The 23,803-nt window shown below is 43.2% G+C and overlaps 2 protein-coding genes across 3 annotated transcripts; one reads left to right on the plus strand and one right to left on the minus strand.

Annotated features, from left to right (window-relative positions):
• The first annotated feature begins 4,037 nt into the window (after positions 1 to 4,037).
• On the plus strand, positions 4,038 to 8,820 carry scoca (short coiled-coil protein a). Of its 2 annotated transcripts, none has more exons than XM_079337162.1 (4): positions 4,038 to 4,191; positions 5,909 to 5,980; positions 6,085 to 6,165; positions 6,460 to 8,820. In XM_079337162.1, the coding sequence occupies exons 2-4, from the start codon at positions 5,962 to 5,964 to the stop codon at positions 6,600 to 6,602; spliced, it is 243 nt and encodes an 80-aa protein (XP_079193288.1). In that variant the 5' UTR covers positions 4,038 to 4,191; positions 5,909 to 5,961; the 3' UTR covers positions 6,603 to 8,820. The 2 variants fall into 2 exon arrangements, with proteins under 2 accessions (XP_079193288.1, XP_079193289.1); XM_079337163.1 differs by having other exon boundaries at positions 6,088 to 6,165.
• Positions 8,821 to 9,461: 641 nt separating this feature from the next.
• On the minus strand, positions 9,462 to 23,528 carry clgn (calmegin). The gene is made up of 15 exons (XM_079337147.1): positions 23,346 to 23,528; positions 19,217 to 19,507; positions 18,579 to 18,652; positions 18,046 to 18,104; positions 17,567 to 17,708; positions 16,820 to 16,901; positions 16,454 to 16,646; positions 16,125 to 16,314; positions 15,878 to 15,991; positions 15,615 to 15,771; positions 14,339 to 14,554; positions 14,082 to 14,198; positions 12,480 to 12,618; positions 12,211 to 12,365; positions 9,462 to 10,306 (listed from the first exon to the last, which is right to left on the minus strand). The coding sequence occupies exons 2-15, from the start codon at positions 19,505 to 19,507 to the stop codon at positions 10,232 to 10,234; spliced, it is 2,004 nt and encodes a 667-aa protein (XP_079193273.1). The 5' UTR covers positions 23,346 to 23,528; the 3' UTR covers positions 9,462 to 10,231.
• Positions 23,529 to 23,803: the final 275 nt, after the last annotated feature.

Below are 23,803 nucleotides of genomic sequence, written 5' to 3' on the forward strand. Positions count from 1 at the left end.
GAACAGTCACACCAACACACACACACACATGCCTCTCTCTCTCTCTCTCTCTCTCTCTCTCTCTCTCTCTCTCTCTAAAGTTGTGTATGCAGCTAATCCTGGTACAGATCTTGATCTGGTTCCTGGAAGTCACTGCGCAGCAATAATTAACAACAAATCACAAACACATACACACAAAGAAAAACCACACTGTTCGCAGATTTCAACAACAAGCAAAAGTGTGCTCAATATACAAAAAGGAGAAACGTGTTCACCACACACAAAGGGGCCAGAATAAAGGTCACAAAATCAAAACCAGTCTGCGATGTGTGTGCGTGTGTGTTTATATGCGTGCATGCATGAGTGTGCAATGTATTTCGGTGGTCTGCTTCCATGCTGTGTAGGGGTCAAACTTTCTCTGTGTGCTACAACCTGGCACTGGTCATAAACCATCAGCATGCATATAGACACAGGACACTACACCTCCACCTTCATACTCAGATCTTTTTTCTGAACAATGACTGATCATCCTCCAGCAGCCTGTTCACTTTCAGCCTTTGTTCTCTGCTTTCCTCTGGACTGTTTGTGGGAGTCATCTGCCAAGTTTATTTGGCAGTGTTGTCATTATACAGTGTGAGTGATAAAGCTGATCTGTGGTCAGCAGCTGGACTCCCTGTAAAACTGTCCCTATAAACGTCATATTCTTCTCCCCTATGTGTGTCAGATGAACCGGAGACTCATGCATGTTCATGCAAGCAAGCACGCCCAAACGTGCACAACCAGCACACGCACCAACGCACACAGATGCAGAAAGTGGAAAAAAAGCTACATCGTAATCATGAAAACAGAAAATAATAATCATTAAAAAAAAACTTGATCATGCCTTTCAAAAAACAGATTTTTCAAGATTTTTTCTTAAAGTTATAGACAAATAATAATAATAATAATAATAATAATAATAATAATAATAATAATAATAATAATAATAATACATTTTATCTGATGGCTCCTTTCAAGCTACCCAAATGAGACAACCACAGTACAAGATTAACAAAGCAAAATGAAAAAATCAAAATAAAATAAAGCAAACTACAACATTTGAACTATTTTATATATCACTAGATCCTTACATAATGATTACATATCTAACATAGCCTGAAATCTAGACGGTACAATTATATTATACTCTATATTAAAAAAAAGGTAAAAGCATGATCTTGCCTGTAAAATCAGAGGAGTCATTGTGCAGAATTTTATGAATACTTAAATATTCAGACCAATAAGCAGACGGAAAAATGCAGATGCAACCTCAAAACCTCGCAGTGCCATCATGTTCTGCTGGCCTGGCGAAGATACCCAGTATGACTTGCTTCCTTGTGAGTTCTTCTCCTGGTTATATTGGTGTTATTATGTTGGATCATATTGCATGTTGTTTGAAATTCTTGACACTCTAATTAGCATGGACTGTTTTAAGCAGCTGTTGGCTTCGTTGGCTTCTCTTCATTCTTAAGCACTGTTATTCATTTAGGGCACTTTGTCAATATGGTCAATAAAAAGTGCAAGAAAGACATTTTCCTTGTCCTTGAACATTGAAATTCTTTTTTCTCCCAAACTTTTGTAAGCTATATTTGCATACACAAATAGCCGAAACCCTTTACTCTGAATCAAGAGTAAAGCTTGCTTGGTTTTAATAGAATCTACTTTATGTATGATGGTGAAGCTAAGGCATCTTCAGGAGAGTTTTGGTAAAGAGTACCCTTCAAAATATCGACACAGAGCTCTAACACTAACACTTTTTTTGGGACATGCATGAATATTATTTGTTGTTTCTCCATCTAATAATACAGTGTTTGATGTGGAACATAGATCCACAGCCCGTGAGAGCTCCAGGTCTGCTGATGTGTGTAAACTGCAGCGTCACTGCAGGTCGTCTCCAATGAAACATGGAGTCTCTGTTGTTTGTCACTGACCTGCAGTGATCCACATTAACCACAAGAGTGCAGGCTGCTCACAGACATCTGAAGGAACAGGTTTCATGTAGCTTCTGTCATTTCAGGACACCATTGCTCTGAGGCACCAGCAAACCATGTGAAAATAATGGGAGTAATAATGACAGCAAAAAATGGCTTCATTCAGCACTGTGAGTTTGTTGAGCAAACTTGAATATAGATTAAAAAACACACACATGGAGCGTCAGACTGCATTTACATGCCCTCATTAACAGCACACACTTACTTTTTAAGTTAGGCTGATGTGTCACTGAGTGTGTGTGTGTGTGTGTGTGTGTGTGTGTGTGTGTGTGTGTGTGTGTGTGTGTGTGTGTGTGTGTGTGCTGTCCTCACATTTCCTTTACATGCAAGCAGACTGGAACTTTGACCCCTGATCGTTTTCATGCTGGGCCAGGCTGCCTTATGTTTTGGTCCAGTGGTCTCCATGGAGACCAATTCCCCTGACAGGTCTGTAACCTGAGCCACCAGTCAGGTAGAGCAGGTAACCGTGACTATGTGAAGGCTTCAGGCAGCAGGTGTGTGTGTAGGCAGGGCCGGCAGACGAGAAGAGAGGGAGAGAAAGGAAACAGCAGCAAAGTTGAAACAAAGAAAGTGACAAACTTTAAGAAGCTCCAACGCTAATCAATGACTCCTTGAGATAAAAACCAAAAGGGAAGAAGGCTGGAGGGAAAAAAGGAGGCTCAGGCCATGGAGGCTGAAGTCGATGAGGAGGATGATGGGACGTTCACTAACATTTCTCTGGCAGACGACGCAGGTAAACTATGAAGGTACTCAGTAACTTTCTTTCCATAGTCATTCTCTATCCTTTACTTTGCTATGGGCTTAAAACAAACTCCAGCACATATTTCTTTCACTAACAACTGAGGAACCAGCCAGAGGATTAGTTTAGTTTAGTGACTTCCATTCTAAAACAATTACAACAGTTGCTGGAATAACAACAGTTATTCCAACATTTAGAGGACAGAGAATCCATCAAATACAGCTTTACTCTTCGAATACAGAGCATGTTCCTCAGGTGATGAGCCACTTTTTCCTACAGTGCTTTAATCTGACTTTGATCGATCGAAGCCCCTCTCTTGTTTGCATATGGTGTTTCATTTGTAAGTAACAGTGCACTTAAAAACAGTTAGAGCAGTAAGCACGTGACAGAACAAAGGGCAACCATGTGGAAAGAAAGAGCTTGTAAAACCAGAGTGGTTATGTTAGTATGTTGTGACAGGACTGAGGTGTGGCTCCAACTAAAGCTGCATTGCTTTGGTATTAACTGCACATCTGTTAAACTTTTTATCACACATGCTCAGTGATTTTTACTTAATTTGATTCAGACAAAGATCAATAAATCTAATGATTTACACTGGCTTACACACACACACACACACACACACACACACACACACTCCCCCGCTTGTCATTTAAATACAGAGCTCTCAAGTTTTGCAGCGTACTTTACTGTCTTGTCTCTGACTTGACCCAGCCCTTCGGGGAAATGAAAAAAAAAAAAAAACAGTCGATATGAATTAAGTCATTTGGAAGCTTTTCAAATGTTCACTGTCATAAATATAAAAATTGTATTAAAAAAAACAAAACTAATTTTGAACAAAAATTACAAAAATGATTTCCTAATAACAGCATACACAGTTATTTAACCATTTCATTAATTTTGGTCCAAAGTCAGTATGTTGGTTTGTTTGCGCAAAGCTTTGTAATGGATATGTTGTCAGTATGCTGAAAAATGTGAAAGTACATTAGACACTTTGAAATGACATTGAATTGTAGAGAACTACAGGTTGAGGCATCAGTGTTTCTGGGGTTTAGAGTAACAAACAGCAGCAGATGGACTTCTCAGAGCAAAGTCTACACATGTCGATGTGAAAGTTCACACAGACTCCACTCCATGCATACAGACAACAAGGTCAAACAAGCTCTTGTCAGTATGCTGAGAGTGCTGCGTTGACACCTGCAGCTCTGCCTGAACTGTCATAGACCAGAAGGACAGACTGAAAACCTGTGTATGGGTTTATGTAAGCGTAAGAGCGCAGCTGCTCCCCCTGCTGGCCAATGTGAGCACATACAGACCGTGACGTCATGCTGACGATGTTGATGGGTGAAGTAACCAGACATTATCTTCATCATCATCATCATAAAGCCTTCGTCCAGTTTACGGGGTAACTCCGCTGTAGGGAGAAGACAGTTGTTTCTTCAGGTAAGTTTACAGGTCGACACGTGCTGAGTTATTTATGTGACAGAAAGCTTCGCGAAGATAATCCAGCACGTTTTCATTACAGGCTAGCTAGCTGAGCCTCCGTTAGCTTGTAACAGCCCACCGGCCGAGGCTTGGTGGCTTTTTATTAAATGTATAACGACAGTGTGTGTTTCAAATATTAGCCTTAGCAAGCCACATCGTTTTATTTGCTTCACGTGTGACCCTTTCTGTTCATTTACGTCTTTAAAATGCTATAGCTTCCCAAAGATACATTTAGCTTAGCTAGCTATGTATCTAATGTTAAAGCGTCCATTATCGGACATGCTGTGGATGTCTGTTTACCTTGAAGGACTGCTGTCAGTAGATCTACACCAAGATCTTACACAACTCATGCCTGCGTTTTCAAGATACAGGAAGTATAGATACAGATGTTTCGGGAAAGCGTAGTCTAATAGAGATGGTGTACTGGTACCAGTTGAGGATCATTGTGGGAGATGTCCCACCTGCAGAAATGATGATTAAGTAAAGCTAGAATAACAGCAGTGGCAGGAACTTTAAGGGTTAAAGTCTTTATGGGTAACTCTTGATCTGATTTAAGTGTCTCGCTTATTTGTTGTTTCAAGGGTCAACAAACATCCGGTTGTCTTAAGATAATCAGACACTATCACATTATCTGATGAGTTTATAACTCAGAAGTGAATTCATTAATACTTTAGCTGCTCAGCAGTTTCACTACTAATAAAAACGATCATAACAGCAGTGAGTCTCCCAGCGTGCAGATGGGTGCGGTGTCTGCTGCCTGTTTACACAGCTGACGGCTGGCCACCAAAGGGTTAATGCTCTGGACTTAAAGTAATCAGAAACGCACTGTACACATCAGGTTTATCTGATGGGCTCAGTCTGTAGGGACTTGGGTTGGGAACTGGAGGGTCGCCGGTTCAGGTCCCGATGCGGAAGTCGGTCTGGTAGCTGGAGAGGTGCCAGAACACCTCATCACTGAGCACTGCTGAGAGGCCCTTGAGCAAGGCACCAAACCTCCACCTGCTCAGGGTGCTCTTCCAGTGGGGGCAGCTGCTGCTCTCCTCTGACATCTCTCCATTAGTGTATGTACACAGGTCCTGCTTGTGCCTGTGTGTGAACAGTTGTTTGAGAGAACAAACTGTGTTTCTGACTTGTCAGTTTTGACGACTCCATGCTGGCGTGTGCCATCACTTCGCTGCACTCTACCCTCTCAGGATCTTTTTCCCCTTTTTGTTTTCAATGTGTAAAAAAACCCCATTACCCAGCTATTCTTTATTTTACCATGCTAAAATAGCAGGGTGACAAAAACCTTTAGATTGTCATTCTACTTCTTTTGCTGTCGTTGGGAGGCTTGAGACCAGGGACGAGGTCTGCCGTCTACCCGCACTGCACCATTGGAGACTTGTCCTCAAGTAGAACATACACTGTTTGCAGCAACATATCCACGACCCTTTAAAACGGGCTCTGCGGTCCATTTTGGGGTCTCTAATCACCCAGTTGAGAACCACTGGTTTATCACCAGCTAACTGATTGCTAAACCAAAGGTCAGGATGTGGGTTGAAACAAGCTCCAGTATTAAGCATAAACAGAGAAGTCGATCACAACACAAACCCCTGCAGTATTAGTTTTAACATCCTAGCGTACGTAGTGCGGCTGCTTTATGGAGCTGACGTGGTTTGTTCTTTTTCCTTCACAGTGGACGGTGGACGTGTTGCCCTGTATACGAGGCAGGAGAACAAGCTTCTCATCATGAACTGTGACATAGACGGTGCGTTGGCTTCTTGCATCAGTGAAGATGAAAGCATTCATTTGCAGTAGTTGTGAGGTCGTGTGTCGTAACTGTCGGATGAAGAGTGGTGGCTTTTGTTTCAGGAGACATGGAGAACCAGGTGGAGATGGAGGAGAAGACGAGGTTAATAAATCAAGTTCTGGAACTTCAGCACACACTTGAAGGTAAAACACAGACGCTGTCGTTGTCCTTTTTTTTACCTTTTTTTTCATCACTGTTTATCCTAGTTTCACCACGTTTGTGGCCATGGAGCTCATAGGAAAAATGCAGAGGCTTTTTTAGGTCTCACTTTTCAACACAACACACATAACCACAAACTTGTCAAGACAGGATTGTTTTCAACATTCAAATCTAAAAGGTAGCCACCCTCCCGACCTGTAGCTCCCAGGGACTCACTGCACTGAAAAAAACCTATCAACCTCACTTTAAAATTTTCCATTTCCTGGTTTTAAATTTAGACCTGTCAGCACGAGTCGACGCAGTCAAGGAAGAGAACCTGAAGTTAAAGTCAGAGAACCAGGTCCTCGGTCAGTACATCGAGAACCTCATGTCCGCCTCCAGCGTCTTCCAGACCACCGACACCAAGAGCAAACGGAAGTGAGGTACCCTCAAATCCTCTGCTCAACCGCTGGGAGAGGAAACCGCACCGTCGGAGGCATGGAGAGAGTTTAGTTTTGTCAACAGACCTGGGCGTTTTCTTTTTCTTCTCTTTTTCTTGAACAGACAGAGTCCCCTTACCTGAGCAGAAACTATTAAATAATCCAAAACATTAACTGGCCCAGGTCTGTTCTGTAGCAGCTTCCCCGCCACTGTACAAACCAGGTAGACATAAACCTTTATTTACATACATTAAAACAAGTATATGAAGTGATTATGGGTCATTTTCCCCCCTTACATTTCTTCTTTATGCTCCTTGGTAGAGTAGATTCTGTAAAATAACCCCGTTTGACCTGCTTGGTCTTCTGTTGGAGGACTAGTTTCCCCAGCTTTCTGAGCATGTTTCTCTCTCAAAGTGACCTGTGTTGGGTTAAAAGGACCCATCAAATATTACAAAGAACATGCATTTAATGTCTGGTTTATGTTATTTATCTTTCTAAATGTGTGTCTGCATCAGCTGGATCGGAGTCTTTGGCAGGGTTTGGATGTCATCTTGTCTGTGTATTCCCCTGCTCAAAACAAACAGTGTTACTGTGAATGCTGACGGTGTAAAGATCACGTGGAGGAGAACAAATGGACCTCCTGAATGGGTTTTCCTTCGGTTTGGTCTTCATGTACGGCCTCAAATGAAAGATGCTTGAACTAGAAATTCTACCACTGCGAGGTCGATACAAGATACAGGTCAAACTGGAAACTGTGTTAATTATTCCAGTTAAAATTAGAGTATCAGCCCAATGCACATCAAATGTAAGAGACTGGCCTTGTTAGGATCTAGTCACCTGTTCAAAAGACATGACAGAAGCTCTCGTCACGTATCGACTCACTCTGATTGTTCCCGTCAGGTCAGAAGAAACGGTGTTTAAACACATACAGGACCGTTGTTTGTTCACGGCACACCAGTTCGAAGATTGTTTTCTGTGCTGGTTGTGACTGCTGTAGATCTCATATTAAAACCACAACAAACATAATGGCGTACTAGGGTTCTAAGATTTGGCCGAACCACTTTAGTAAAACAAGTACAACTATTTGTTCCAATATGATTTAGAGTACTTTATTGATCTTTTTTGTTTTCCCAGTGTGGAACCATTTGGTGCCATGAAAGACTTTCCTGGTACAGACAGAAACGTGTTGGTGGCCAATACATGATTTAAAGTTGTAGAAGAGGTTCAAACATCTTTAGCATTAGGTCTGAGTTGTATCATTTTTTTTTGTTTGTATATACGGTGACTTGTATGCCTATGTGTAAACATACACCAGGGGCCGTGTGGTGGAAACATGTAGCGTTATACCTAAAGAAGCATTCTTTCAAACACTGATATTTATTAACCCTTTAAAAAAAACAACTTATTGAATTCTTTTAGCATCTGTGCTAACATTGAAGTTGGACTTTACAAGCGTTGGATGCATTGTCCATATACTGTAAGTGAAACTAAAATCTATTAGCACAGAAATGTTGTCTTAACATCACCAGTGTTTTAATGCATTTCTTTTTTTTTTTTTTTAAATCACAATGACACCTTACTTTCTGTACTTTAAATAGTGTGTTACCCGTTACTCTGCATTGTTCCAAAAGTGAGTGTTGTGACCCAAACTGTAACATGAAAGCGACAAAGAAGACGAGGAGGAGGAGGAGGAGGAAGGGTCATAAATGCAGAGACAAAGCCTGCATGCAAGACAGGGAACAGTAAAGAGGCCTTGAGTGCTATTGATCCCTCTCAGCCAGGCCTGGAATCCGTCACCTGATGGAGGATCGGCCTGACCGTAAACTGAGCAGCAGAGTGAGGGCGTGTCCTCCTGTGACGCTGCTGCGCCAGATGAGAATGAGGAAAGGTTGAGGATGGATGTACAGGATGATGAATCATGGTTCATATTCCCTTTAAAGTTTAGTGTTCTGTTCAGTGTCTGAAAGTGGTGAAACCAAGCCGTTATGTTACTGTGGTGCTTTCAAAGAGGGAGGAACTGGATAGAACAAGGCTACAAACTGTATATGCTGTAATTTATTGAGGTAATTTTTTTAACAGTTGTATAAAAGTATTACGTTGGTTTCTTCCTGGCATGCTGACTATGCCTCTTCTACACACATCCTGGTACCATCTCCTCCGTGTGTAGACACTACGACGTTGATTTAAACATTTTTTGTTTTAATAAAACCCTAAAATCACTCGCGTCTCCGGCTCTTTTGTCTCTTCTACATTTCCCATTTAGAGAGAAAAGAAATATGTGCCTGACGAGCATTTTGTATTAAATAGTTTATTTTCATTAGCAATGTACACTTTGCAAAAACAAATGTAAACAGGGATATCTGCCATCACCTGGCAAAATGATAAAACTACAAAAAGCTTGAGACAATAATATAAAACCAATAAATTAGCATCCACATCTTCTCGAGGCAACAATCCAGGATCTGAACTGTGTTGAAGAGACCGCAGGAAAGCGCTGCAGCAGACTGACTGAAGGAGAGACACGTGTTCACAGGTTGTAGATCCAGCTGTTGGCTGCAGAAACACAGTATTACAGTGCCATGTTGAGCTCTGCAGGCAGAGGCATTTGATTTATTTTTTTTTTTTTAATGTGGCAAGCACGTACAGAGTCATTGTTCAATTGTTAACGTTTACACCAGTGAAACAGTTCAAACAGACCTGTGCTCTGAGTCCCAACATCAGTGGTGTCTCATATTCCACTCCAAACGCTGCATGTGAATCCATACAGGCTCACACCAAATGTAAATAAATAAGTGTTATTAGTGCTAATCATTAATTCTGAAACTGCTATAACTTAGTGAAAGAAAAAAAGACACTGCTGCTTTATTTTTTTTTTACAAACTACCTTCAATCTAAACTGATCATCTATGTTTTAACTTAAAATGAAGCAATTCATCAGCAGAAATGTCCGGACCTGGCCACATCTCAAGCCGCTGCTTTTTTTTGCACCGCTGCTTCAGCTCCTCCCCGAACAAACAAAGAATTTTGAAAAAGGAAGGAACTTTGTTGCACGATGTCCGAGAGCATGTCGTTTCTTTTCTCTCCCAAACTAAGGAACAAGAATAAGGTCTAACTTCTGAAATGGCATGACAGTGTAGACAGTAGAGCGGCTGCTGCCCTCGCTCTGAGGGGAGATATTTATTCAGAGAAGACTGAAGGCATAGAGAAAATGAAGGCATAGAGAAGAGAGGGACAAAGGAGGAGAAGCTTACGATAGAGGAGGGACAGCTAAATGCACAAAATCTCAATGGGATCTGATAGTTCAGCAAGCACGCAGAAAGAGGAGAGCGAGCGAATGAGAGAGAGAGAGAGAGAGACAGAGCAAGACAGAGAGAGAGCGAGCGAGAGAGAGAGAGCGAGAGAGGAGGACATGGGATAGGCTGTGGGAGACTGCAGACCTGCCATGGGTGTATCTGTAGGGATGGAGAGATATGAACGGGGCAGCCGGGGTGACTGCAGGCTACCAGGTGGTTTGGGGAAAATCATGCTGCTCAGAGAAGGAAGGGATGGGGGGAGAGAGCAGCAGAGAGGGCCCTTCCACCTCCGCCGCATCAGTGGAGCAAGGAGACCGTAGGCGACGGGGTTCACCTCATCAGTCTTTCCTTACTCTCCTTTTCCTCACAGACTGTTTGTGACTCTCCTCGACGATGTCTCCTCCTTCCTTTGGCTGTGGAATAGAAACACAATTAAGATTTGAGAGAGTTATTGAGAGGGTGAGAAATTTCTAGATGCTGAGGAAATGTTTTCATAGAAATCAGTATTCCTGAAGGTGAAAGCCCTGAAAGTGAAGAAGAGCAGACTCCCTGACTGTGAACCCTGTGAGAGAGGTATGGAGGTTTCACAGCTTTGTAACATGGTTCAGAGATGAGGTGCAGGTATCATACATTTAAAGATGGTGCTCAATATCCCTTTAAATCAAAAGAGATGATTAGGGATGGGTGCTGAGAACTGGTACTGATATCTGATTGGCCGGTACTGAGAGTACCTTTAAGCTCAGGGTTATAATGCTCCTGTCAGTGTTACTGTTTAGAGTCCTTCATCTGCAACTCAGAGCTTTCCATGAGCGCAGGCAGTCAGCTAAACAGCGGACTGGTCCTGCTGTTATAGTTGGCTTCTTGAGTCTGATAAAATACTTTGTGCGAACAAGTCGCAGCTCGCTATTCCTGCACGTTTAGAAACACACGCGTCTGTCAAGGCAGCAGAATGAGGTCTGTGTCGCCACACCTGGAAAACGATATCATATTTTTTTGCCCCGATGGGAGTCTTTATTGATGCTACAATTCCCAGAATGCACTGCACCCGACACTGAAGCTCCCGATCCCCTCTGCTGTTTCTGGCAGCGTAGCGTCTCGGTGAGTGAACAGTTGGATCGCGGGCACGTAGGATTCAGATGCATCGGTGGGACACTCCGATCCAGGAAGCTCATTTTGCGCAACTTCCCGGATTTTCCAAACATGTACCGCGCGCTGGCCACTAAAACTGAGCAAAATTGGCGTCAAGTTCACGGCGATTTTGAAAAAGCTCAATAATCCGACTTGCAGCTCTCGTGGAAAGAGCTGCACAGCTCCCACACTGCATCCCTGAAACGATAACCCAGCTCCCCCTACACGCTGGGAGCGTGTTCGGAAAAAACATCACAACGCTGTGACAAAGGTGAGCACGACCTGATACGGCTTTCTTTCACTAAAGCACACACTTCATCCAGCCAAGACGACACCAAACATCTTCACTAAATGAATGTTGCTTTTTATTAATCACAAAGTAAACTGTTTATGGTAAAAATCATAGACATACAACATTTAGATATTCTTAATGTTTTATAAATAACATGTTCTTTCAGATTTAAGTATCATTGATTTCTGTCAGTTTTAAAACTGTGACAAACTGTTGATGGAGAGAGAAATCTTGTTGGAGATGGTTTTTTTTATATTCTGGGTTTGTTTTGACCTCAAAGTTCATATTTATGCATGAAGAGTTTGTCACGTTACCTCTGATGAACTTAATTTAAGTATGACTTTCAATAAACGTTGACCTTGTTTGTCTTTGCTTAAAGCAAAGAAAATAAAGTCCGGGCCTCTGATGAGGAGTCATTTGACAAATTCTGCACTCAACCAAAGTGAGTTCAACGCTGATCGAGACTTTCTTCACATGAATGCAAAACTGTCTCTTCTCTTCGTTTTGTCACTTCTTGTCTTTTTTGTTTGTTTGGCTGTTTTAACCTTCGACTCAGCATGAGATGACGTACACTGCAAGAGCTTTGACTAGCTCTCCCATTGTGTCAACTCAACAACAAGTACTGACTCTAATGTGGCGTTGAATCTATTGACAGCAGTGCTGCTTCCTTGCAATGACCCTTTTTAAAGCTCTGAGGATACCAGACTTGGATCACCTCGGTGATGTAAAAGCACAACAAACAGCGCTGTATGATCCTTATCCGGATGCAGTTTGGATAATGTGAAAACTGGAAATTTCAAAGTGATGTGTAACAAAGATAATCAAATCCGAGGATCTGATTCCAGGTATTATTTCACACTTGGGGCTCATGTCAGTAAAACGCACAAAGACACCAACCTCGACCTGATCTTCTAACGTTCTTTCAGGAGCTTTGCTTTCCTCTCCTCCATTCTCATTCTCCTCCTCCTCCTCCTCCTCCTCTAGATTGTCGCCCCCTGCATCGGCGTCCTCATGGTCTTCCTCCTCTCCCTCCTCGGTTTCCTCTGTTGCTTCTGAAGGAGACGTGAGCATGTGGTCACAGCGAGGAAATGCCACTCTAGAACAATGCAGCAGTAAAATACTCCGACAGCCAAGTGTGTGTGATGCCCTGTGTTTGACTCTCTGACCTGCACCTGCTGCTCCATCTGCCGCCTCGGCAGATTTGCTTTCCTCGTCTGCGGCTGCCTCCTCCTCTTCTTCATCCTCCTCTTCTACCTCGGTCCGAGGAACATCCACCTTTTTGTACACATAGTCGTCTTCGGGTTTCTGAGAAACAAACGACGGTGAGCTTTAGAGAGTTTTCTGCTGTGTCTCTTTGAGATCAAGAAGATACAGTGTATAAATAACCCATTGAGCCCTGAGTATACTTGCTGATAACTACGTGTACGTGAACTCATGACGTCAGCCTTGCGTATCCTGCAGTGGTTTGGAGCGCTGGTTGTGCATGTCCTCAGAACTTAAAGCGAATTGTTCGCGAGAAGCAATATGCATAAAACCGCCAGGGGGCAGTGTGGAGTTGTACATATAGATCAAGTCAGAAACAACCCACCTCTGTATGATGCATCATTAGCGCTACATAGTGACACAAACGTGTGCCTCAGTCACTCTTCTAACTCTTGTAAATGATTAATAAGTATTTATTTAAAAGTCAATGTGGAAGCCGTTAAAACAAGTGGAAACAAGTCAGAGAATGTTACGTCCGTGCCGGGTGGAATATAATGGTGGAACGGAGTGGAGAGGGTAATGATAGTTTGTTTTGCCAAAAGGTAAAAAGATATTTTCTTGTTCTGTGTGTTTTTTGTTTTTTTTAGATTTATTTAGCATTTTTGCCTTTATTAGAGAGGAAGGACAGAAATCAGGGAGAGAGAGTGGGGAACGTCATGCGGGAGAGGAGCCACAGGCTGGACGTGAGCCCGGGACTGTAGCCTTGTATGGGAGTGCGCGCACTGCCACTGGGCCACCAGCGCCCCTTCTTCTTCGGTGTTTTAAGCCCCATTTCCACCATGCAGTCCAGTATGGATCAGTACAGTGTGTTACGGTTTGGTTCGGTAAAGCCTGATCCTGTTTACGTTTCCACAGCCAACTGTGCCCTATTTGGTAGGCGGTGTGTAAGCCGGATGCTGATAGCTACGTAATATATTAACATGATAACAGCTAATCGCTAACGGCTAACCCGCGATTAAATTCAACAAAGGAGAAGAACGCAACACAGTGAACAAAATCAACAACGGAAGACATCCATCAACTAATCTACTTTGTCATTGACATGTGGCTCTTTGTCACAAAAACACAACCCAGCTTTGTTTCAGAGAAGGCTGTGAGCCGCGAGGAGAAATACAGACGAATAAACAATCGACTGTGTGTTTAAACACGGCGGGGTAGTGTTTGCCGCTGTCACACGGGAAGTGACAATTTTTTCGACCAATCAGCGGACTGCAGTGTTTAGCTCCAACTTTTAGGGTCGGATCGATATTCTTGGCACCCCAACGGAAGAGTATCAAAAAGTAGGACGGTACAGATCGGTTATTTGGGGATCTTTCCCGGCTTTAGTCGATCGAACCGAACAGAAACGCTCGGTGGAAACGGGGCTTTACGTGGCCTGATTTACATCGTGCTCCCTCTCGAGAAATCCTCCAGTAACAGACGTTGCGCAATGGCAAGTATGCTGTTTGTTTACACATACGCGAGGTTCAGCAGCAACTATATTTGAGCCTTTAGGCGTGCATTACCTTTGGCCAGCAGAAGAGCACGGCCAGTCCTACAGGCAGGCCAACTGTCAGAATGTAAATCACCCACAGCCACGGACGCTCCTCTGCTGCTAACATCAGCTGTGCAAAAATCCCCGGCTGAAAAAATACACAGATCAAGAGTTAAGAGAGAAGTTGTAATACTTCACTGAAACACTGTCATACACATAGTGACAATGAAAGCATCAGTGAAAGTGCCTCTCTATGTCCCTGTAGACAGAACAAAGACTGAATCTGACCTCGTTAGCTTTAGCCACCAGCTTCTTCAGCCCCCAGCTGTCAGAGGCCCAGCGGTCGGCCACTTCCTTGTGAGACGTGATAATGAAGTTATCGAAGTAGATATCTGAGGTCATGGACCACAGCTCCAAGCCCAGAGCCTTGAATGGTGTCATCCTGAAGGGCTGCAGATCCTCAAAATAGTCCGGGTTATCGATCCTGCGCGGCTTCCAGACTCCCTTGAGAGAAACAATTAGAAGGAGGAGTTCACAGGTTGCTTTCAGCTTGTGCACAGACGGGGCCAGAGGTGCTGAACGTAACATGTAGTGTTAACACTGTGTTCTTTGGCTCAGCCCTGAAGTCTGTTCATCAATGTTTTAAAAAAACACAAACTGAAACCAGTCAGTTGCCTCTGCCAGCCAGTAGAGTAGCAGTTAAAATATATCCATCAGATTGACACTGTAAATATAGCAGAACTCGGCACATATTTCTATATTGAAAATGTCTGAAAGAATAATAATAAATAAAACCCAAATAGAAATCAATAACATATGTCGGTTTACATTTAACAGTTGTCATACTGCAATCATTGTGTGTGTTGTGTAGTGTATTTCTCTGCTGACATGTTATTGTCGGCAGATTCTATTCCAGAAATGGAATGATCAGATATGGGTTAAAGCAGGGGAAGACTGCCACTAATTAATTGTGAATTGAGATGGAAGCAATGTTTAAGGTTACTGTCAGGAACAACTGGAGGCTCCGGGTAACCTGTTCAGTAAAAAAAAGGGAGCAGAATAATGACCAGAAGAAATCTTTATGTTCATTTAAACTTCTGCTTCTGGCTAAGTCTATTACACACGCAGAGGCACACAGAGGAAAAAAAGGAAACAGGGACTGTTACTAGACTCAATAAGGTCTAATCAGGTACCAGCGTGTACGTTTAATATTTGAGACCGATGGTGTAAATTCAACTTCCTTGTTTTGATAGCATCTGGCTAAGTTACTGTTGTTTAGTGCTAAGTTACTGACGTCTTCTTAGTTTGAGTTTGGCTGGCTGGTAGTGGGTGGGGCTTATGTATTAACAGGGGAACAGGTGCGAAAGGTGACAAGAAGAGTTGGAGCGAAGCCAGCGTCCCCCGACATCCAAACACCCAGCGGATGGACATTCACTACCTCCCGTTTTTAAGTACCTTTTTGATTGACCAACTAATAAGCAAACAACAAAACTTTCAAAAGAGGTAAGCCCACATATATATAGATGATCTGTCTCATTCTCCGTCTCATTCTCCTAACAGTTACCTGATAGTTAGGGTTGTCCACTAGAGGGGCTTTCCATTTGCCCTTGTAATGAGGGTTGTCGATCTGAGGATGCTTCCACTCCCCACAGCCAGGGGCCGTCTCACAGGCTGAGTTAGGAATCTGAGGGGCTTCCCACTCGCCATCCATCTCCTCATCCCTGCACACAGAGGAGAGCTTTAAGGCGCTTCTTAAGAATGCAGACAGTAACATAATCCAAAGGCTGGCTACGCGTTTGTTTGGGAGTCGTTAATGTGATCATTTACCAGTCTTCTGGTTTCTCAGCGTCAGGGTCTGGCACAAACTCGGGTTGGTCGTCCAGCCAGCCCTCTGGCTTCACTGCGTCAGGGTCGTCAATCTTTGCCGGAGCTTCTTCGTCCCTGAGGCGAAAACACAAAACACACGTACACGACTTCTTTTCAACGAGGTCACGAAGGCCTTTTAAACATTTAAAACAGGTCCAATGGGCAACAGAAGCTGCGCTGTCTTATCGTTTTGGAGGGTTGTAGTCACCAGTCGTCAGGCTTGAGTGCATCAGGGTCGGGAATCTTGGCTCTCTCGTCCCAGTCCTCTGGCTTGGAGTCCTTGGGGTCGTCTATCTCTTTTTGTGGGTTGACTGGAGGCACCACATCGTGCAGCAGGCTGCCACGGCTCACACTGGACTGGTCGATGAGCATCTCATAGCTGTTGTCTGGGTTCAGAACTGAGAGAAAAATTTCAGATGAACACAAGAGCAAAATTAATCATCAAAAAAACAAAGAGAGCTGTATGTCGATGAGTCAATACATACTATTTTTTTGTGACATTTGAGATATTATAATCTTTACGGACAGACTCTGTACCCAAAGTGTAGAGGTGAGTCTTCTTGTCAGTGTAAAACTTCTTGAGGTCAACACTCGCCCTCTTGGCATGCTTCTCCTCCAGGTCTTTGTTCAAAGGATTCTTATGCTGGAAGATGAAGTGCAGCTTGTAATCCTCGCCGCACTTGTCTGGTCCAAACATGATGGTGTATAATGTGCGGTCGTGGAATTGCTCCTTCAGTGCAGAAGAAACAACAGTTTAAGACCAAGAGTGAACAGTCAGACGTTCCTGAGCACGCGGCTGCTCTGGTGCTCGTTTTTAAAGACTGCCTATAAAAAAACAAAAACAAAAAAGAAGCATTTTGTGCTGTAAATTGATAGACATTAATTATAAACCAGGAAACCAACCAGATTGAGATCCTCAGTGTCAGAGAGGAGTTTGATGTATGCACCTCCACAGTCGATTCCATTTTGGAAATTCACCTCGTACCTGCAACAAAAATATCTAAACATCAACGTGTGTTCGGCTCAGACTCTTTCAGTGCCTCGATTACAAAGACGCCAATGTGCACCGAGTGAGACCGTTCTCCAAGAGGGATTGAAGCACGTTAAGACAATTGATGATCACATGGATAACATTTTCATGAAACTGACTTGCAACTCGGACATTTTCCTCTCGTCCCTGTGGTTGCATCAACAAACGGTCCATCGGACCTCCATGCATTAGAAGCGTATAAAGTCCTGACATGCAGGAACCGAGTTTTTCTTTAAATCTGCATTAACGTGTAGTTATGTTGGCTTCAATTGAACAATTTGTTTCTTTTGGGTTGCTGACGCTGTGTTTTTACCCTCAGTGTAATTGTATGACATGTGCTTGATAAATAAATTGTTTCTGTGGTGAATACTGCTAAATCAGCCAGATTGCAGCAGAGAAACATCCACTAAACACCAGGCCTGCTCTTTCCTACCTCAAACAGGGCACTTGTCAGCCTCATGTAGATGAAAGTCAAAGTGAATCCAGACAGTCGCTGGAGCCGAGGGTGAAATAAAACGAGCTGTGTCACCTGTGGTCGATCTGAGAACAACCTACACGTGATAATTCTTGGTTTCCCCAACATTTGAAAGGGCTAATGTTTGGATATGAATTGAACTCACTGTATGACCAAAGGTTCATCCTGGAAGACAAAAGGTTTGTTTAACATGGCAGAAATGGCGTGGTGCTTCGCTCTGGACTTGAGTACAAGGCCGAGGTCTCCTGGAACTTTGTTTTCCTTCAGCTGCTCCACTGCCCACTTCCCTTTGAAGGAGAAAACCCAGAAAGAAACATTGACAACCTGAGTTTTATTCTCACTGTCAGGGCTATTATTGCAACTGGTTCGGACAAATGTTTCTCTAATAAGTTAACAATGATGGGTGAGGTTGCACAGAACACCTTTAATTTTGTAACAAAGCTGAGTCCTTGGTGATCAAGTCCACCAAGGATGGTGGCCAAAACTAGAAATACATGTAACAGGACTAATAGCTATAAATATGCCATATATGCCTCATACATTAAAAAGATGAAAGGTTGTGACTCTGCAAAAGCTCTGAAATGCACGACTGGATTAGACTGAAAAAAACAAAAAACAACCAACCATCATATTTAGCAATTTCCTCATCTGCATCCCCCTTCACGGTCTTTGATATCTGCCATCTGTGGAGATCCAAAACACAAAGAAGACACAATGGACTCACTAACACCTCTGATTTGTAAGTTTATGGCGGTGTCTCAGTACCACCAGAGACTCGTGTATCCTGGCATGCATCAAACATTTATAGTGTATTAATAGCACTGGATTGAACAACTGATTCTTTTCACAAGTTCCACTACAGCCATTCAGCTGGCCAGTTGCATGAGTTGTCTTTTTTGGTTTGTTTGCAGATGCACATCCTCACACATGGTGGTGGTAGGTATTATCGTGCATGTAATAGTAACCACCATCTCCCACTTTTAAAACACACACAGGCCAGTTGTTGAATCAGTGGGTACCATATTGAAATTGACAAAGCTGTGATCAGAGTAATTTGATCATATAAAGAGCGCACAGTAACAGACGGTCCCCTCCCATTTTCCCACCCATGGGTGTTACACTCTTGTAGAGCTTGGTGTCAAATTATCAGCCTGTACCTGTCCAATGATCCATCATCAAACGTCTCTGCCAAATACACTTCTCCAGTTGGAACAGGGGTCTTGTATGTTACCTAGGATACAAAAACACAGGCCAGTATTATAAATGTTTGTATCAGCCCTCAGTAAGCATGCAAAATATAAACTATTGTTTTACTCACTCCACACCACCAAACTCCAGTTATAAAACATTATCAACGTTACAAATATAGATCCCTTTGTCCTGATCCAGAGCTGTAGGTTTCATATACTTTAGTTCCACATGTGACCTGAACTGGACCTCAGGGATCTGATTTACGGTCACTTACAATAGTTACAAATGTAAAGTGCTTTTCTCATTGGATTGATGTTAAGTCTCTGTAAGTAAAAAAAATAAAGAATTTGGTCCAGACCTACTGGAATGTTGGGATAAAATTTATTATAGATAGGAGCTATAACAATAACACAAATACATCAGTTTGCTAAATTGGCTCTCTGTCATGGCTGCGCACATGTAAAGCATGGAGCCCGTTGGAAAAGTCCAAGACTGTCTCGTCTCATTTTGGATTATTAGTGCATTTCTATTTGTGTTTGTAATGTATCAATATTTGATTATTAACATAATGCATTCTGCAGCCTACTTGACTTAAGGCTCTGACCTGGAAGGAGACATTTTCGTCGGCTCCAGCCTGCCTTTTCGCAGAAGCTTCGCCATCTGCCTCATCAAAGTTGTCATCATCCATCACTGTGGCCTCCTCTCCTTCTTCTTCCTCCTCCTCCTCCTCCTCCTCTTCCCCCATGAGAACCTTTAACTCTTCGTCGTCCAAGCCCGCATTATCTTCTACATCGGAGACATCGACCTCCAACTGACTCTCCTGGGCCGCCACGGCTGCCAGAGCCAGAGAGAACAGGAGCAGCATGCACCACATCCATCCCCGGTCCAACTTCATCTGTACAGAGTCACAGGAAGGGGGTGTGGTGACAGCAGACGGGGGGGGGAGAGAGAGAGAGAGAGAGAGAGAGAGAGAGAGAGAGAGAAACAGAGTGTGAGATAGGGGCGTTAGAGATAAAGTGGTGTGTGGAGGGTTTGGCGTTGGAGAGAAAGGGAGGACGGGGCGGGGGAGGAGTGACATGTGGGAGTGAGGTGTGCATTATTTGTTGAGAGCAGCAGGATATTTTCGTGGGGGGTTCAATGATATAAACAGAGAGGAAAGCAGAGTGTAAAAAGATGTGGAGACGAGAGGGTGAGTGAGGAGGCTGACGAGAGATTGAGGTCACGTTCACACACCGTGTCCCCAGATGTGTTCAAAACCTCCTCGCACATTTAGTTAAAAAGCTTCGTCTCCTTTTTTTCTCCAGCAACGCATCATCATCACATGACTGATCTCGGAGACAGACGTGAACCTTTAAAAATGTCTGTGCTGTAACAAACATCAGGGCCACTCCTAATTGTTTAACAGCAAATGAACAGAGTGCAATCATCGTGGGGCATCTGCATTTCAAACCTTTCAGGGTCTCTGCTGAACAATGGTACATTTACACCAAACAATTGCTTTAATGACCTATTGATCTGGCCACATCTGCTCACTCGTGTTGTGGCCTGAAGGAGAGGGAAAAAGCACCGCTGCTTTCCTTAAATCCTTAATAACTTTAATCTCCATTCTGCTGTTGTTCTTTATGCTTTAATCAGCTGAAGGATTCTGAAGAGCCTGAGGGAGAGAAGACGTTCACAGAGCATCGTTTGGAGCCGCCCTACCTTGAAGAGGAATACACTGTACTTCTATCTGCGTTTGGTCTGAACGCAAACGTTACAACAGTTTGTAAGAATTGTTCGACACAGCTCATGCAGGAAGAGGAGACGGATGTCATAGGATACGTTTCATGATATGAGAGTATACAAAACATGCAGACCAACATGTGAAAACAAGGGCTTTTTGCAAGTACTTAAATAATGACTGTTACTTACAGAAATTGTTTATTATACACTGTTTAAAAAAATAAAGCGAACACTTAAACAACACAATGTAATTCCAAGTCAATCACACTTCTGTGAAATCAAACTGTCCACAATAAGCCCCGTTTTCCACTGAGCCGGTTAGCATATAGTAGCTTCAAACCTAGCAATATGGCTAATGTTAAGTTCTGGCCGTGAGGTCCCGCCCACAGATCTGTGATTGGTCTGTAGCCTCAGCGAATGAAAAATGGAGAACTAGATGTAGTTCTTCACTGCCAGCCTAAAATTCTGCCTGATCTTTCTGTGATGCAATATGACGCGTTTTTCGTCATGAAAAAGAAGACTACTTTCGGGCAAAGAAAATCATATTTCTCTAATCTCAGGACAAAATGAGGGCTGGATTCACAACCATTGCAGGACCGCTACCTCTGCCTTTGTGCAAGGAGGAACAGGAGGAGCACTGCCAGAGCCCTGCACAATGACCTCCAACAGGCCACAAATGTGCATATGTCTGCTCAGACGGTCAGAAAGACTCCATAATGGTGGTATGGGGGCCCGACGTCCACAGGTGGGGGTTGTGCTTACAGCCCAAAACCATGCAAGACGTTTGGCATTTGCCAGAGAACACCAAGATTGGCAAATTCGCCAGTGGCGCCCTGTGCTCTTCACAGATGAAAGCAGGGTCACACTGAGCACATGTAACAGGCGTGACAGAGTCTGGACACGCCGTGGAGAACGTTCTACTGCCTGCAACATCCTCCAGAATGATCAGTTTGGCGGTGGGTCAGTAATGGTGTGGGGTGGCCTGACTGCCATTAGGTACCGTACCGAGATGATTTCCTTGTGAGACCATATGCTGGTGTGGTTGGCCCTGGGTTCCTCCTAATGCAAGACAGTGCTAGACCTCATGTAGCTGGAGTGTGTCAGCAGTTCCTGCAAGATGAAGGCATTGATGCTATGGACTGGCTCGCCCGTTCCCCAGACCTGAATCCAATTGAGCACATCTGGACATCATGTCTCGCTCCATCCACCAACACCACAATGCACCACAGACTGTCCAGGAGTTGGCGGATGGGAGGAGATCCCTCAGGAGACCATCCGCCTCCTCATCAGGAGCATGCCCAGGTGTTGTAGGGAGGTCATACAGGCACATGGAGGCCACACACACTACTGAGCCTCATTTTGACTTGTTTTAAGGACATTAGATCAAAGTTAGATCTGCCTGTAGAGGCTTACTCCAAATCTAGACCTCCATTGGTTAATACATTTGATTTCCATTGATCATTTTTGTAATTTTGTTGTCAGCACATTCAACAATGTAAAGCACAAAGTATTAAATAAGAATACTTCATCTAGATGTTATTTTAGTGTTCCCTTTATTTATTTTTTGAGCAGTATATTTTGGTCACAAAAGTACACCATCATTAATTTGATTTCTTTATCATATATAAATTAGCTTCAGCGCGTGCTCTATGTTGTAACATCAGCGAGTAATCGTATTTAATAAGATGGGATGTCAATATCAATCTAAATAATCGTTATTATAGCTTTTGCCATCATCGAGCAGCTCTACCCCTCCTCATGTGCTGTTAAGGCTAAACGCCAGCAGGTACAACCAAGCCAAGAAAGCTTCAGCGTTCAGATTAGACAAAAAGCAGCATCTTTTTCATTTAGCTCGGGGGTTTGGCATTGGCCTAACAACTCCATCCAGTAAATATCAATCTTGTGTCAGAAATGATGACTAATGCATTACATACATGAACCGTGTAGACTTGAACCAGTCCACTGGTAACATGACCATGCCTGATGAAAGCCCTCAACAGGAAGTCAGAAATGGGATAGACAGGCCGCTGGGACCCAAAGAGAAGATCAGCCGAGCAGCATGAATGTTGTTGCCTTTCACTTTTCGATCAGAGAAAATAAGAAACATGGCATGCATACCACAAGAGTAAAATGACGGTTTGAGGAAAGCCCTTTTGTAAATAAATACATTAATCTCCTCAGCCTTCATGTTTCACATGTCAAGTACTTCAGGGTAAGAGGACTGAGCCAGACTTATAATTTCTGACTCCTGACAGGATCCTACAGAAATGTGCAGAAACTGGATTGACATCTTGAAAACATTTTCCAGACTTGGATCATTTTCATCAGTTACCAATAGAGTATTTATCTTTTAGTGTCCCAAGTCTGTCCATGTTTTTCTGACCAGATACCAGCTCATCAAAGTGCTGCTATCAGCAGGCGCTCACTGTAATGCACTTTACCAACAGTAAGTTTTATATTAAGATTAAATATCTTTTTTGGTGTAGTCTGCAGTTTCCACAGCCATTTCTAAACACATGTTCGGTACATGCGTAGAGGCGTAATGTACCTCACCAGCCCCTGGTTAACCGAGCACACAAGCTTCATTCATTGATTTCACTTTGAGACAAACATTTATTAAAAGGTAAATAAAAGAGGTGTGAATAAAAGGGTCCTGGACCTGGTTATGGAGATAACATGGCTGCCACCGAACAAACTCGTTTAGATTATTGTCTGAGGCTGTAACACCTGCTCCGATGGCTATTCAGCCGGCTAGCAGTGCGACGCGCCGATCATAACAGCAAACCTTAGCATAACACATGCTAATCTGGTACAAGAATGGCTTTATAACAGGGCACACTGATTTAACTTTACCTGGCATTGTAAACACAATTGTAAGAAATTATTATCTGTGCAACGGTGACCGAAAGTATGTAGGAAGACCACGTAAAAAGAGCAACGATTCGCTTGCTAAATTAGCAGGGATGTCGCACAGGGGATGGAGAGAATGAGTGAGCAGCAGGTATACAAACCTTATTTTATGTGAAGAAGAAAATCCTCCTCCAAAACTGCTTCTCAAATTCAATATTTATTATCGGTTGACCCGCCGAGTGCATAAGCCTTTGTAAACGGTTGGGAAGATACGATCGTCGCTTGGAGACGATGAAACGTAGATGATAACGGTTCTGTCTGCGCGGTTGAGGGTACAAGCGAGTCTCTGCGAATGGGCATGCGCAGTGGTGCATTCATGCACCACCGACAGTTTAAGGAGAGCAAAGACTCTGATCGATACCGCTATGTTTTCTATTACATATAAAGTCTGTGCTTTTCCCCAATCGTTGTTTGACTGATCCTCCTTATCACACTCGAGTTGCTATGTCGTGTGCTAATCAGAGCCGTTTCATAACGATAGAAATATTCGTTAGCGGCAAAAAAACAATTGAACGTGTTCAATATTGTTTTATATAAAGTTTAAGAGACCGTTTCTTTT

Source organism: Symphodus melops, assembly GCF_947650265.1.
Source record: "Symphodus melops genome assembly, chromosome: 2".
Classification (NCBI taxonomy): Eukaryota; Metazoa; Chordata; class Actinopteri; order Labriformes; family Labridae; genus Symphodus; species Symphodus melops.

Bases quoted from the DNA above. Each gene is read 5' to 3' on its own strand.
- scoca (XM_079337162.1), top strand. The intron at 6,166-6,459 runs GTAAAACACAGA...TTTTAAATTTAG, and splicing joins ACTTCAGCACACACTTGAAG to ACCTGTCAGCACGAGTCGAC.
- clgn (XM_079337147.1), bottom strand. From the start codon at position 19,507: ATGAAGTTGGACCGGGGATGGATGTGGTGCATGCTGCTCCTGTTCTCT. The intron at 16,902-17,566 runs GTGAGTTCAATT...TTTTTGTTGCAG, and splicing joins GATGAACCTTTGGTCATACA to GTACGAGGTGAATTTCCAAA. The intron at 12,619-14,081 runs GTAATGCACGCC...TTTGTTTCTCAG, and splicing joins TGCTCTTCTGCTGGCCAAAG to AAACCCGAAGACGACTATGT.